Source organism: Notolepis coatsorum (genome assembly GCF_963971535.1).
Source record: "Notolepis coatsorum genome assembly, chromosome: 5".
Taxonomy (NCBI): domain Eukaryota; kingdom Metazoa; phylum Chordata; class Actinopteri; order Aulopiformes; family Paralepididae; genus Notolepis; species Notolepis coatsorum.
The window spans coordinates 56,007,740-56,023,118 of record NC_140169.1 but is presented as its reverse complement, the minus strand read 5'-3'; the positions used below and the strand labels follow the sequence as shown (position 1 = coordinate 56,023,118).

The 15,379-nt window shown below is 40.0% G+C and overlaps 1 protein-coding gene across 1 annotated transcript in view; it reads left to right on the top strand.

The window, feature by feature from the left end:
• esr2a (estrogen receptor 2a) overlaps positions 1–15,379 on the top strand; it is a gene marked incomplete at both ends in the record, with an annotated part of 110,295 nt that overhangs the window by 63,640 nt on the left and 31,276 nt on the right. The window contains 1 exon segment of the mRNA XM_084314111.1: positions 14,838–14,976. Coding sequence (XP_084170237.1) covers positions 14,838–14,976 — 139 coding nt within the window.

Here is a 15,379-nt window from a genome sequence, read left to right as displayed (position 1 = left end):
CAGGAGTCAGGTCTAGTGTCACATCATGTAGAGATGCTCTCTGTGCTGCTGGAGTCAGGTCTAGTGTCACATCATGTAGAGATGCTCTCTGTGCTGCTGGAGTCAGGTCTAGTGTCACATCATGTAGAGATGCTCTCTGTGCTGCTGGAGTCAGGTCTAGTGTCACATCATGTAGAGATGCTCTCTGTGCTGCTGGAGTCAGGTCTAGTGTCACATCATGTAGAGATGCTCTCTCTGTGCTGGAGTCAGGTCTAGTGTCACATCATGTAGAGATGCTCTCTGTGTTTTTTGCGTTCGTTTTCGTTTTAGTTGGTTCGTTTTTTTTTCGTTTTTTTGTGCGTTCGTTTTTTTTGCGTTCGTTTTCGTTTTCGTTCATTTTCGTTTTCGTTTTCGTTTCATCGTTTTAGTTTTAGTTCGTTTTCGTTTTAGTTCGTTCGTTGCGTTCGTTTTTGTGCGTTCGTTTTTTTGCGTTCGTTTTCGTTTTAGGTCGTTCGTTTTTTTTCGTTTTTTTTGTGCGTTCGTTTTTTTGCGTTTGTTTTCGTTTTAGTTCGTTCGTTTTTTTCGTTTTTTTTTGTGCGTTCGTTTTTTTTCGTTCATTTTTGTTTTCGTTCATTTTCGTTTTCGTCTCATCGTTTTCGTTTTAGTTCGTTAGTTTTTTGGCGTTCGTTTTTTTGCGTTCTTTTTTTTCCGTTCGTTTTCGTTTTAGTTCGTTCGTTTTTTTGCGTTCGTTTTCGTTTTAGTTCGTTCGTTTTTTTGCGTTCGTTTTCGTTTTAGTTCGTTCGTTTTTTTCGTTTTTTTTGGTGCGTTCGTTTTTTTTTCGTTCATTTTTGTTTTTGTTCATTTTCGTTTTCGTTTCATCGTTTTCGTTTTAGTTCGTTTTTGTTTTAGTTCGTTAGTTTTTTGGCGTTCGTTTTTTTGCGTTTTTTTTTTTCGTTCGTTTTCGTTTTAGTTTGTTCGTTTTTTTGCGTTCGTTTTCGTTTTAGTTCGTTCGTTTTTTTTCGTTTTTCTTTTTGCGTTCGTTTTTTTTTGTTCGTTTTCGAGATGCTCTCTGTGCTGGAGTCAGGTCTAGTGTCACATCATGTAGAGACGCTCTCTGTGCTGCAGGAGTCAGGTCTAGTGTCACATCATGTAGAGATGCTCTCTGTGCTGCTGGAGTCAGGTCTAGTGTCACATCATGTAGAGATGCTCTCTGTGCTGCTGGAGTCAGGTCTAGTGTCACATCATGTAGAGATGCTCTCTGTGCTGCTGGAGTCAGGTCTAGTGTCACATCATGTAGAGATGCTCTCTGTGCTGCTGGAGTCAGGTCTAGTGTCACATCATGTAGAGATGCTCTCTCTGTGCTGGAGTCAGGTCTAGTGTCACATCATGTAGAGATGCTCTCTGTGTTTTTTGCGTTCGTTTTCGTTTTAGTTGGTTCGTTTTTTTTTCGTTTTTTTTGTGCGTTCGTTTTTTTTGCGTTCGTTTTCGTTTTCGTTCATTTTCGTTTTCGTTTTCGTTTCATCGTTTTAGTTTTAGTTCGTTTTCGTTTTAGTTCGTTCGTTGCGTTCGTTTTTGTGCGTTCGTTTTTTTGCGTTCGTTTTCGTTTTAGGTCGTTCGTTTTTTTTCGTTTTTTTTGTGCGTTCGTTTTTTTGCGTTTGTTTTCGTTTTAGTTCGTTCGTTTTTTTCGTTTTTTTTTGTGCGTTCGTTTTCTTTCGTTCATTTTTGTTTTCGTTCATTTTCGTTTTCGTCTCATCGTTTTCGTTTTAGTTCGTTAGTTTTTTGGCGTTCGTTTTTTTGCGTTCTTTTTTTTCCGTTCGTTTTCGTTTTAGTTCGTTCGTTTTTTTGCGTTCGTTTTCGTTTTAGTTCGTTCGTTTTTTTGCGTTCGTTTTCGTTTTAGTTCGTTCGTTTTTTTGCGTTCGTTTTCGTTTTAGTTCGTTCGTTTTTTTTCGTTTTTCTTTTTGCGTTCGTTTTTTTTTGTTCGTTTTCGAGATGCTCTCTGTGCTGGAGTCAGGTCTAGTGTCACATCATGTAGAGACGCTCTCTGTGCTGCAGGAGTCAGGTCTAGTGTCACATCATGTAGAGATGCTCTCTGTGCTGCTGGAGTCAGGTCTAGTGTCACATCATGTAGAGATGCTCTCTGTGCTGCTGGAGTCAGGTCTAGTGTCACATCATGTAGAGATGCTCTCTGTGCTGCTGGAGTCAGGTCTAGTGTCACATCATGTAGAGATGCTCTCTGTGCTGCTGGAGTCAGGTCTAGTGTCACATCATGTAGAGATGCTCTCTCTGTGCTGGAGTCAGGTCTAGTGTCACATCATGTAGAGATGCTCTCTGTGTTTTTTGCGTTCGTTTTCGTTTTAGTTGGTTCGTTTTTTTTTCGTTTTTTTTTGTGTGTTCGTTTTTTTTGCGTTCGTTTTCGTTTTCGTTCATTTTCGTTTTCGTTTTCGTTTCATCGTTTTCGTTTTAGTTCGTTTTCGTTTTAGTTCGTTCGTTGCGTTCGTTTTTGTGCGTTCGTTTTTTTGCGTTCGTTTTCGTTTTAGGTCGTTCGTTTTTTTTCGTTTTTTTTGTGCGTTCGTTTTTTTGCGTTTGTTTTCGTTTTAGTTCGTTCGTTTTTTTCGTTTTTTTTTGTGCGTTCGTTTTTTTTTCGTTCATTTTTGTTTTCGTTCATTTTCGTTTTCGTTTCATCGTTTTCGTTTTAGTTCGTTTTTGTTTTAGTTCGTTAGTTTTTTGGCGTTCGTTTTTTTGCGTTTTTTTTTTCGTTCGTTTTCGTTTTAGTTTGTTCGTTTTTTTGCGTTCGTTTTCGTTTTAGTTCGTTCGTTTTTTTTCGTTTTTCTTTTTGCGTTCGTTTTTTTTTTTTCGTTTTCGAGATGCTCTCTGTGCTGGAGTCAGGTCTAGCGTCACATCATGTAGAGACGCTCTCTGTGCTGCAGGAGTCAGGTCTAGTGTCACATCATGTAGAGATGCTCTCTGTGCTGCTGGAGTCAGGTCTAGTGTCACATCATGTAGAGATGCTCTCTGTGCTGCTGGAGTCAGGTCTAGTGTCACATCATGTAGAGATGCTCTCTGTGCTGCTGGAGTCAGGTCTAGTGTCACATCATGTAGAGATGCTCTCTGTGCTGCTGGAGTCAGGTCTAGTGTCACATCATGTAGAGATGCTCTCTCTGTGCTGGAGTCAGGTCTAGTGTCACATCATGTAGAGATGCTCTCTGTGTTTTTTGCGTTCGTTTTCGTTTTAGTTGGTTCGTTTTTTTTTCGTTTTTTTGTGCGTTCGTTTTTTTTGCGTTCGTTTTCGTTTTCGTTCATTTTCGTTTTCGTTTTCGTTTCATCGTTTTAGTTTTAGTTCGTTTTCGTTTTAGTTCGTTCGTTGCGTTCGTTTTTGTGCGTTCGTTTTTTTGCGTTCGTTTTCGTTTTAGGTCGTTCGTTTTTTTTCGTTTTTTTTGTGCGTTCGTTTTTTTGCGTTTGTTTTCGTTTTAGTTCGTTCGTTTTTTTCGTTTTTTTTTGTGCGTTCGTTTTTTTTCGTTCATTTTTGTTTTCGTTCATTTTCGTTTTCGTCTCATCGTTTTCGTTTTAGTTCGTTAGTTTTTTGGCGTTCGTTTTTTTGCGTTCTTTTTTTTCCGTTCGTTTTCGTTTTAGTTCGTTCGTTTTTTTGCGTTCGTTTTCGTTTTAGTTCGTTCGTTTTTTTGCGTTCGTTTTCGTTTTAGTTCGTTCGTTTTTTTGCGTTCGTTTTCGTTTTAGTTCGTTCGTTTTTTTTCGTTTTTCTTTTTGCATTCGTTTTTTTTTTTTCGTTTTCGAGATGCTCTCTGTGCTGGAGTCAGGTCTAGTGTCACATCATGTAGAGATGCTCTCTGTGCTGCTGGAGTCAGGTCTAGTGTCACATCATGTAGAGATGCTCTCTCTGTGCTGGAGTCAGGTCTAGTGTCACATCATGTAGAGATGCTCTCTGTGTTTTTTGCGTTCGTTTTCGTTTTAGTTGGTTCGTTTTTTTTTCGTTTTTTTTGTGCGTTCGTTTTTTTTGCGTTCGTTTTCGTTTTCGTTCATTTTCGTTTTCGTTTTCGTTTCATCGTTTTCGTTTTAGTTCGTTTTCGTTTTAGTTCGTTCGTTGCGTTCGTTTTTGTGCGTTAGTTTTTTTGCGTTCGTTTTTTTGCGTTTGTTTTCGTTTTAGTTCGTTCGTTTTTTTCGTTTTTTTTGGTGCGTTCGTTTTTTTTTCGTTCATTTTTGTTTTTGTTCATTTTCGTTTTCGTTTCATCGTTTTCGTTTTAGTTCGTTTTTGTTTTAGTTCGTTAGTTTTTTGGCGTTCGTTTTTTTGCGTTTTTTTTTTTCGTTCGTTTTCGTTTTAGTTTGTTCGTTTTTTTGCGTTCGTTTTCGTTTTAGTTCGTTCGTTTTTTTTCGTTTTTCTTTTTGCGTTCGTTTTTTTTTGTTCGTTTTCGAGATGCTCTCTGTGCTGGAGTCAGGTCTAGTGTCACATCATGTAGAGACGCTCTCTGTGCTGCAGGAGTCAGGTCTAGTGTCACATCATGTAGAGATGCTCTCTGTGCTGCTGGAGTCAGGTCTAGTGTCACATCATGTAGAGATGCTCTCTGTGCTGCTGGAGTCAGGTCTAGTGTCACATCATGTAGAGATGCTCTCTGTGCTGCTGGAGTCAGGTCTAGTGTCACATCATGTAGAGATGCTCTCTGTGCTGCTGGAGTCAGGTCTAGTGTCACATCATGTAGAGATGCTCTCTCTGTGCTGGAGTCAGGTCTAGTGTCACATCATGTAGAGATGCTCTCTGTGTGCTGGAGTCAGGTCTAGTGTCACATCATGTAGAGATGCTCTCTGTGCTGCTGGAGTCAGGTCTAGTGTCACATCATGTAGAGATGCTCTCTTGTGTTTTTTGTGTTCGTTTTCGTTTTAGTTCGTTCGTTTTTTTTCATTTTTTTTGTGCATTCGTTTTTTTTGCGTTCGTTTTCGTTTTCGTTCATTTTCGTTTTCGTTTTCGTTTCATCGTTTTCGTTTTAGTTCGTTTTCGTTTTAATTCGTTCGTTGCGTTCGTTTTTGTGCGTTCGTTTTTTTGCGTTCGTTTTCGTTTTAGGTCGTTCGTTTTTTTTCGTTTTTTTTGTGCGTTCGTTTTTTTTGCGTTTGTTTTCGTTTTAGTTCGTTTGTTTTTTTCGTTTTTTTTTGTGCGTTCGTTTTTTTTTTGTTCATTTTTGTTTTCGTTCATTTTCGTTTTCGTTTCATCGTTTTCGTTTTAGTTCGTTTTTGTTTTAGTTCGTTAGTTTTTTGGCGTTCGTTTTTTTGCTTTTTTTTTTCGTTCGTTTTCGTTTTAGTTCGTTCGTTTTCGTTTTAGTTCGTTCGTTTTTTTGCGTTCGTTTTCGTTTTAGTTCGTTCGTTTTTTTGCGTTCGTTTTCGTTTTAGTTCGTTCGTTTTTTTTCGTTTTTCTTTTTGCATTCGTTTTTTTTTTTTCGTTTTCGAGATGCTCTCTGTGCTGGAGTCAGGTCTAGTGTCACATCATGTAGAGACGCTCTCTGTGCTGCAGGAGTCAGGTCTAGTGTCACATCATGTAGAGATGCTCTCTGTGCTGCTGGAGTCAGGTCTAGTGTCACATCATGTAGAGATGCTCTCTGTGCTGCTGGAGTCAGGTCTAGTGTCACATCATGTAGAGATGCTCTCTGTGCTGCTGGAGTCAGGTCTAGTGTCACATCATGTAGAGATGCTCTCTGTGCTGCTGGAGTCAGGTCTAGTGTCACATCATGTAGAGATGCTCTCTCTGTGCTGGAGTCAGGTCTAGTGTCACATCATGTAGAGATGCTCTCTGTGTTTTTTGCGTTCGTTTTCGTTTTAGTTGGTTCGTTTTTTTTTCGTTTTTTTTGTGCGTTCGTTTTTTTTGCGTTCGTTTTCGTTTTCGTTCATTTTCGTTTTCGTTTTCGTTTCATCGTTTTCGTTTTAGTTCGTTTTCGTTTTAGTTCGTTCGTTGCGTTCGTTTTTGTGCGTTAGTTTTTTTGCGTTCGTTTTTTTGCGTTTGTTTTCGTTTTAGTTCGTTCGTTTTTTTCGTTTTTTTTGGTGCGTTCGTTTTTTTTTCGTTCATTTTTGTTTTTGTTCATTTTCGTTTTCGTTTCATCGTTTTCGTTTTAGTTCGTTTTTGTTTTAGTTCGTTAGTTTTTTGGCGTTCGTTTTTTTGCGTTTTTTTTTTTCGTTCGTTTTCGTTTTAGTTTGTTCGTTTTTTTGCGTTCGTTTTCGTTTTAGTTCGTTCGTTTTTTTTCGTTTTTCTTTTTGCGTTCGTTTTTTTTTGTTCGTTTTCGAGATGCTCTCTGTGCTGGAGTCAGGTCTAGTGTCACATCATGTAGAGACGCTCTCTGTGCTGCAGGAGTCAGGTCTAGTGTCACATCATGTAGAGATGCTCTCTGTGCTGCTGGAGTCAGGTCTAGTGTCACATCATGTAGAGATGCTCTCTGTGCTGCTGGAGTCAGGTCTAGTGTCACATCATGTAGAGATGCTCTCTGTGCTGCTGGAGTCAGGTCTAGTGTCACATCATGTAGAGATGCTCTCTGTGCTGCTGGAGTCAGGTCTAGTGTCACATCATGTAGAGATGCTCTCTCTGTGCTGGAGTCAGGTCTAGTGTCACATCATGTAGAGATGCTCTCTGTGTGCTGGAGTCAGGTCTAGTGTCACATCATGTAGAGATGCTCTCTGTGCTGCTGGAGTCAGGTCTAGTGTCACATCATGTAGAGATGCTCTCTTGTGTTTTTTGTGTTCGTTTTCGTTTTAGTTCGTTCGTTTTTTTTCATTTTTTTTGTGCATTCGTTTTTTTTGCGTTCGTTTTCGTTTTCGTTCATTTTCGTTTTCGTTTTCGTTTCATCGTTTTCGTTTTAGTTCGTTTTCGTTTTAATTCGTTCGTTGCGTTCGTTTTTGTGCGTTCGTTTTTTTGCGTTCGTTTTCGTTTTAGGTCGTTCGTTTTTTTTCGTTTTTTTTGTGCGTTCGTTTTTTTTGCGTTTGTTTTCGTTTTAGTTCGTTTGTTTTTTTCGTTTTTTTTTGTGCGTTCGTTTTTTTTTTGTTCATTTTTGTTTTCGTTCATTTTCGTTTTCGTTTCATCGTTTTCGTTTTAGTTCGTTTTTGTTTTAGTTCGTTAGTTTTTTGGCGTTCGTTTTTTTGCTTTTTTTTTTCGTTCGTTTTCGTTTTAGTTCGTTCGTTTTCGTTTTAGTTCGTTCGTTTTTTTGCGTTCGTTTTCGTTTTAGTTTGTTCGTTTTTTTGCGTTCGTTTTCGTTTTAGTTCGTTCGTTTTTTTCCGTTTTTCTTTTTGCGTTCGTTTTTTTTTGTCCGTTTTCGAGATGCTCTCTGTGCTGGAGTCAGGTCTAGTGTCACATCATGTAGAGACGCTCTCTGTGCTGCAGGAGTCAGGTCTAGTGTCACATCATGTAGAGATGCTCTCTGTGCTGCTGGAGTCAGGTCTAGTGTCACATCATGTAGAGATGCTCTCTGTGCTGCTGGAGTCAGGTCTAGTGTCACATCATGTAGAGATGCTCTCTGTGCTGCTGGAGTCAGGTCTAGTGTCACATCATGTAGAGATGCTCTCTGTGTGCTGGAGTGAGGTCTAGTGTCACATCATGTAGAGACGCTCTCTGTGCTGCAGGAGTCAGGTCTAGTGTCACATCATGTAGAGATGCTCTCTGTGCTGCTGGAGTCAGGTCTAGTGTCACATCATGTAGAGATGCTCTCTGTGCTGCTGGAGTCAGGTCTAGTGTCACATCATGTAGAGATGCTCTCTGTGTGCTGGAGTCAGGTCTAGTGTCACATCATGTAGAGACGCTCTCTGTGTGCTGGAGTCAGGTCTAGTGTCACATCATGTAGAGATGCTCTCTGTGCTGCTGGAGTCAGGTCTAGTGTCACATCATGTAGAGATGCTCTCTTGTGTTTTTTGTGTTCGTTTTCGTTTTAGTTCGTTCGTTTTTTTTTCATTTTTTTTGTGCATTCGTTTTTTTTGCGTTCGTTTTCGTTTTCGTTCATTTTCGTTTTCGTTTCATCGTTTTCGTTTTAGTTCGTTTTCGTTTTAGTTCGTTCGTTGTGTTCGTTTTTGTGCGTTCGTTTTTTTGCGTTCGTTTTCGTTTTCGTTCGTTCTTTTTTTTTCTTTTTTTTGTGTGTTCGTTTTTTGGTGTTCGTTTTTTTGCGTTCTTTTTTTTCGTTCGTTTTCGTTTTAGTTCTTTCGTTTTTTTGCGTTCGTTTTCGTTTTAGTTTGTTCGTTTTTTTGCGTTCGTTTTCGTTTTAATTCGTTAATTTTTTTGCGTTCGTTTTCGTTTTAGTTCGTTCGTTTTTTTCGTTTTTTATAGTGCGTTCGTTTTTTTTTTTGTTTTCGAGATGCTCTCTGTGCTGGAGTCAGGTCTAGTGTCACATCATGTAGAGATGCTCTCTCTGTGCTGGAGTCAGGTCTAGTGTCACATCATCTAGAGATGCTCTCTGTGCTGGAGTCAGGTCTAGTGTCACGTCATGTAGAGATGCTCTCTCTGTGCTGGAGTCAGGTCTAGTGTCACATCATGTAGAGATGCTCTCTGTGCTGCTGGAGTCAGGTCTAGTGTCACATCATGTAGAGATGCTCTCTGTGCTGCTGGAGTCAGGTCTAGTGTCACATCATGTAGAGATGCTCTCTGTGCTGCTGGAGTCAGGTCTAGTGTCACATCATGTAGAGATGCTCTCTGTGCTGCTGGAGTCAGGTCTAGTGTCACATCATGTAGAGATGCTCTCTGTGCTGCTGGAGTCAGGTCTAGTGTCACATCATGTAGAGATGCTCTCTGTGCTGCTGGAGTCAGGTCTAGTGTCACATCATGTAGAGATGCTCTCTGTGCTGCTGGAGTCAGGTCTAGTGTCACATCATGTAGAGATGCTCTCTGTGCTGCTGGAGTCAGGTCTAGTGTCACATCATGTAGAGATGCTCTCTGTGCTGCTGGAGTCAGGTCTAGTGTCACATCAGGTAGAGATGCTCTCTGTGCTGCTGGAGTCAGGTCTAGTGTCACATCATGTAGAGATGCTCTCTCTGTGCTGCTGGAGTCAGGTCTAGTGTCACATCATGTAGAGATGCTCTCTGTGCTGGAGTCAGGTCTAGTGTCACATCATGTAGAGATGCTCTCTGTGCTGGAGTCAGGTCTAGTGTCACATCATGTAGAGACGCTCTCTGTGAACGTTCGTTTTCGTTTTAGTTCGTTCTTTTTTTTGCATTCTTTTTTTGCGTTCTTTTTTTGCGTTCGTTTTCGTTTTAGTTCATTCGTTTTTTTGCGTTCGTTTTCGTTTTAGTTCGTTAGTTTTTTTGCGTTCGTTTTCGTTTTAGTTCGTTCGTTTTTTTGCGTTCGTTTTTTTGCGTTCGCTTTCGTTTTAGTTCATTTTAGTTTTAGTTAGTTCGTTTTTTTGCGTGCGTTTTCGTTTTATCTGCGTTCGTTTTCGTTTTTTTTTTGCATTCGTTTTTTTTTCGTTCGTTTTCGAGATGCTCTGTGCTGCTGGAGTCAGGTCTAGTGTCACATCATGTAGAGATGCTCTCTGTGCTGCAGGAGTCAGGTCTAGTGTCACATCATGTAGAGATGCTCTCTGTGCTGCTGGAGTCAGGTCTAGTGTCACATCATGTAGAGATGCTCTCTGTGCTGCAGGAGTCAGGTCTAGTGTCACATCATGTACAGATGCTCTCTGTGCTGCTGGAGTCAGGTCTAGTGTCACATCATGTAGAGATGCTCTCTGTGCTGCAGGAGTCAGGTCTAGTGTCACATCATGTAGAGATGCTCTCTCTGTGCTGCTGGAGTCAGGTCTAGTGTCACATCATGTAGAGATGCTCTCTGTGCTGCTGGAGTCAGGTCTAGTGTCACATCATGTAGAGATGCTCTCTGTGCTGCTGGAGTCAGGTCTAGTGTCACATCATGTAGAGATGCTCTCTCTGTGCTGGAGTCAGGTCTAGTGTCACATCATGTAGAGATGCTCTCTCTGTGCTGGAGTCAGGTCTAGTGTCACATCATGTAGAGATGCTCTCTGTGCTGCTGGAGTCAGGTCTAGTGTCACATCATGTAGAGATGCTCTCTGTGCTGCTGGAGTCAGGTCTAGTGACACATCATGTAGAGATGCTGCTCTCTGTGCTGCTGGAGTCAGGTCTAGTGTCACATCATGTAGAGATGCTCTCTGTGCTGCTGGAGTCAGGTCTAGTGTCACATCATGTAGAGATGCTCTCTGTGCTGCAGGAGTCAGGTCTAGTGTCACATCATGTAGAGACGCTCTCTGTGCTGCTCTGGAGTCAGGTCTAGTGTCACGTCATGTAGAGATGCTCTCTGTGCTGCTGGAGTCAGGTCTAGTGTCACATCATGTAGAGATGCTCTCTGTGCTGGAGTCAGGTCTAGTGTCACATCATGTAGAGATGCTCTCTGTGTGCAGGAGTCAGGTCTAGTGTCACATCATGTAGAGATGCTCTCTGTGTGCTGGAGTCAGGTCTAGTGTCACATCATGCAGAGATGCTCTCTGTGCTGGACTCAGGTCTCCACGTCACACTGAGGATGTGGATGCGGTGGTTCAGGATGTGGGTCCGCAGCCCTGCATGAGAGCAGCATGAGAGCAGAGACCGACGCAGCAGTCGAATGCCACAGCGTCACCATTCATCATCATCACTACAAAGGGTTTCACTGTTATGACACAAGTGTTCCTGACCGAAAGCAGAGCCTTGTTTACAAGCGGGGTTATTATATAATAACATCTGCTGGCCAGACAACAGAGTGGTTGTCCCTGCTTTATTCAGCGCAGCAGTGGTAGTGTGTGTGTCGTATATTCTATACACAGTGGCGAATCCTTATGGAAGCCAACAGAAGCCATGCCTCCCTAATATTAAAATATGAATTAATATCAAATATGAAATATGAAAAGAAAAAAAAATATATATATAATTTTTTTTTAATATAGTTTACATTCTTTTTCATCTGTGTTATTTATTTTTTTTATTTTTTTTTAATGTCTCCCTCTTCTCCTTCTCACTCCCTCTAACACACTGTCAGACTCACTGTGCTCACTGCAGCTAGTATAGGAGAGAGGCAGGAGGTAGGTCTCTTTCTCCAGGCTTCCAGCATTATAGAGTCCAAATCCGATCCTAGCCAATCAGATTCGAGCTGACTGCCACACCCTAAAAGTTTAAACGGGGCTGAGAGGAAGACACTCAGCATATTTTCCCCTCTGCACTCTGAACATTGTATTAACCCGTAACTGTTCCCACGGGCCGGATATTGCCCCGATCCTCGCGAGATTAAATCCACGGGGACCTCTCGGCGTGCCGAAGCTTTTCTTAAATCACTTCCATCATCGAAAACGAGGGGAAAAGGTCGGCTCGCGACCCTGAAAATGTCGCGTGATTTTAAAAACGCTGTATTAAGTGAGCCTATTATGGGATCCACGCGAGCTTTCTATCGTGGAAACATCTGGGCGTCCCGCAACTTTTACTCATTCACATGTAGCCCCGAAAATGCTTAGAAAAGGAAAACAGAAAGCGTGGAATAAACTCGCCGAAACGGAAAAGTGTCCCACGGACGCGCCGTGATTCCGATCCGCAAAATCGTGCAAGGAAAAATCTGACCAAAAATGAACTAATGCTCCAGCAGTATTAATGACCCTGATGTAAACAAGACAAACGTCTTTCTCTGGTCTGCATCCCCTTATACGATTGTGTGTATTGAGCCGTACTGTATTGTACCCATTCTGCAATCTGTTAAATAAATAAAAAGAAAGTTTGACTGGCCGCCGAGCCATACTGTAGTGTACATGGTGACTGCTTGACTTAAAAAAAAAAAAATAAAAAAAAAATTAATAAAAATATTTAATAAATTTTTTTTTTATACTTTTTTTTTGGCTTCCCCTGTTATTTTACCCACGCGACGCCACTGTCTATACAATACCTAAGGTTATTTACAGCACAATGAGGTTGCTATCTGGAAGGAGGAAAAGATCACAGAGTGGTAGAATGGTCTCCTCCCCCTGACTTAGTCAGATGAGAAATAATAATTGGATGTCAGAATTATATTTAGCCAGTTTGTGCTAGTCTCGGCTAGACCAGCTGTCTCTCTGCTAGTAGAGTGAGTCACCGTTTCATCTGTGGGGTGTCTAACAGTCTGCTCAAGTCAATATACATTATGTGCATTATATTTGATTTGATTTGATTTGATGTTTTTTTTTATTTTCGTGTCTTACATACAGGTGTATGCCCAGCCCATAATGGGCTTACAAGACACATAAACAATAAGTATATAATAGTATACTTGACATTGACAATAAGTTATATATAGACCAAGATGGCCACAAAAAAAAGAAAACAAAATAAAAACGTAATATAACAAGCTGTAAACAATGTATGTAAAGAAAGAAACTAAGGAATTCATATACAATTATATAGGATATAGTGTGCTTTGTCTCAAGTGCCATGCTTTCTCCAAAGTTATTATAAATGGGAGCCTTGGCTAAGATAAGGCTTTATTGGTTCTGTAGCTGATGCTCCTAAGCGGTGAGCTAAGTGTTGCGATCTGTGTACATCATGAGATAAGATAAGATATTCCTTTATTGATCCCCTTGGGGAAATTCAGGCATCATAGCAGAATGGGGGGGGGGGGGGTGAGGTACAGGTAGTACAAACAAGCAGTGTAAACAATATAACAAATCAAAATAATTAACTAGCTAATTAACTGAATTAAAGTATTCCCATAAGGTGCAGCATGAAGCTAAACCTTGAGTCTAAGTGCAGGCAGCGGTGAGCTAAGTTTAAGTTTATGTTTATTTGGATCTCCATTAGCCACAGCAGTGCTATTCTTCCTGGGGTCCATAACACGTCAAATACAGTTACAGACTTTATACACTCACAACATTCACATGGCGTACAGCCATGTGAACAACAATACATACTCATATTCATAATACAATACAGCATAATATACTACCGGTATTTAGCTTTTACATACATTATCTATGTTCATATCAACCAATTATACAATCTTCTAATAATATGACTGCAGCTTCCGGCCTCACAGGGACACTGGTGTCTGACAAAGTTGGCATCTGAATAACTTCCTGTATGAATTCACTGGCTTCCCTCTATACTCTATTTTGATTCAGTTCAATTATAGATCAGGAAATGATTTTGAAATAATTGCATGAATGCCAGGAACAAACACAAGACATTATTTACAGTACGTTAGGGACAGGGGGAAATATCTAAAAAGGGGTATTGGATCTCAATGGGACAAACCTGGTTAAATAAAAACAAATCTATACATCGCGATATATATCGATATAGAGTGTTTTCACGGTGCTTTCACAGTTTTGGCTCCTTTTCTCTCTGTTCTTTATACTGCGGACTGCAGACACAGCGAGGCCATGTGCCACGTGCTGAAGTGTTCTGATGATACTGCTCTGATCGGTCTCATCAACAAAGGTGCTGACCGGGCCTATAAAAATGAGATTGACTCATTTGTTCATTGGTGTGATGCCAATTTTTTACAGCTTAATGTTGAAAAGACAAAAGAGCTAGTTATCAACTTCAGTTGAATTTGACACCTTTTCGAACTCCACCTCACTCGACCAATTGCGTGCCTCGGTTTCTCGTCTGACTGTATACGCTCTAGAATTGACCAATCACCGCTGATGGTGAAAATGATTGGTCAGCATTGTAGCCAACAAGCGTCCGCTTTGAACTTCAAACCCGTGAAAGTTGATGAGCGAAAATTTGTTGTGACTGAAGCTTCAGAATGCATGGAGATGGATAGCCATTTTGGATTTTCACGTTTTTTTTTTGGTACACGGTTTACAAAACCCTTTCTCAAGCACACGTTTTTTTATGGATTTTTATAAAATGTTGGACCTGTACTACATAAGACTTCAGGCTATGGAACCGCAGTGTTTTCCAGCTCATACCTCTATGCAGCCTGGAACTTAAAAACAGGCATACCACCACTAAAGAGAAATATGAGTACAAGTTAAATTCAAGTTCAAACCTCTGTTACTCTATTTCATTAGCACTAAAGGTGATTTTTTATTTTTTTGCTTTAGTAACTTCAGAATGGTACCTTTCAAAAGAGACCAGGCGCATGCATGTGCTATAAGTATTCTGATTCAGATTCAGAGTATTTATTTGCCATATAGAATCATACAATCAGAGTTTCTTCATTACACAATCATAATTATCATTCCATGGACAAAACAAGTTCCTAAACTAAAAAAGTATTTACTTAATGGTCGGCGTACAACCTAATTTACACAAATAATAATTTATACCATTATACAAGAAACACACAATCCACAGTTAAACAAGAAAAAATTAAATAATAATAATAATAATAATAATAATAATAATAATAATAATAATAATAATAATAATAATAATAATAATAATAATAATAATAATAATAATAATAATAATAATAATAATAATAATAATAATAATAATAATAATAATAATAATAAAAAAAGAGGAAAAAAAAGAAAATATCTCACTATTCAGATCACATTTGATTTTCATACTGACAAAAAAAAAATTTATAAATTTTTTTGAATTGATAAACACTATTACATCCCTTAAGCTCGCTATGGAGAGAATTCCACATCTTTACACCAATAACTGAAGGACACATCTGTTTAAGTGTGGTACGTGCAAACTGATGTTTAAAATTGTATTTTCTCCTATTACTCACTTTCTAAATGAAAAATATTTTGTAGTTTTTCTGGCAGTGTATTATTTCTTGCCCTAAACATAATTAACATTGTTTGAAACTTAACCATGTCTTCAAGTTTAATTATTCTAGATTTAATAAATAATGTATAAAGTATGACGCTAACTCCTCACTGCATCAGACGTCACGGCTCCATGTTAAAGTGCTCGTGGTTTGTGCTCCTCAGGGTTCATGGACCTGAGTCTGTTGGACCAGGTGCACCTGCTGGAGTGCTGCTGGCTGGAGGTGCTGATGCTCGGCCTCATGTGGAGATCTGTGGAGCATCCTGGGAAACTCATGTTCTCCCCCGACCTCAGCCTCAACAGGTAACTCATGACCTCTGACCTCAGCCTCAACAGGTAACTCATGACCTCTGACCTCAGCCTCAACAGGTAACTCATGACCTCCGACCTCAGTCTCAACAGGTAACTCATGTATTACATGATAGCTTTCTGCTGAACACACAGAGAGGAAACTGGTATCTTAGTCCTTGGGCCAAAGCCCCAAATTGGACAATTTGGTACCATCTGGGTGGGCAAATTCTAGATGTGATTTTATTATACCTATACTAGATTATGTTTTGATATGATAGACCTTTTGGTTTTGTAGCTTATTAGTGGTTAAAAAACTGTTAAAAAACAGTTTTGGCTAAATAAGTCTCCTGCCATCTTTTGCTCCCCTTCATAGATTCGCTCGTAGGTCGGGTTGTCTGGGGACTACAGCCGTGAC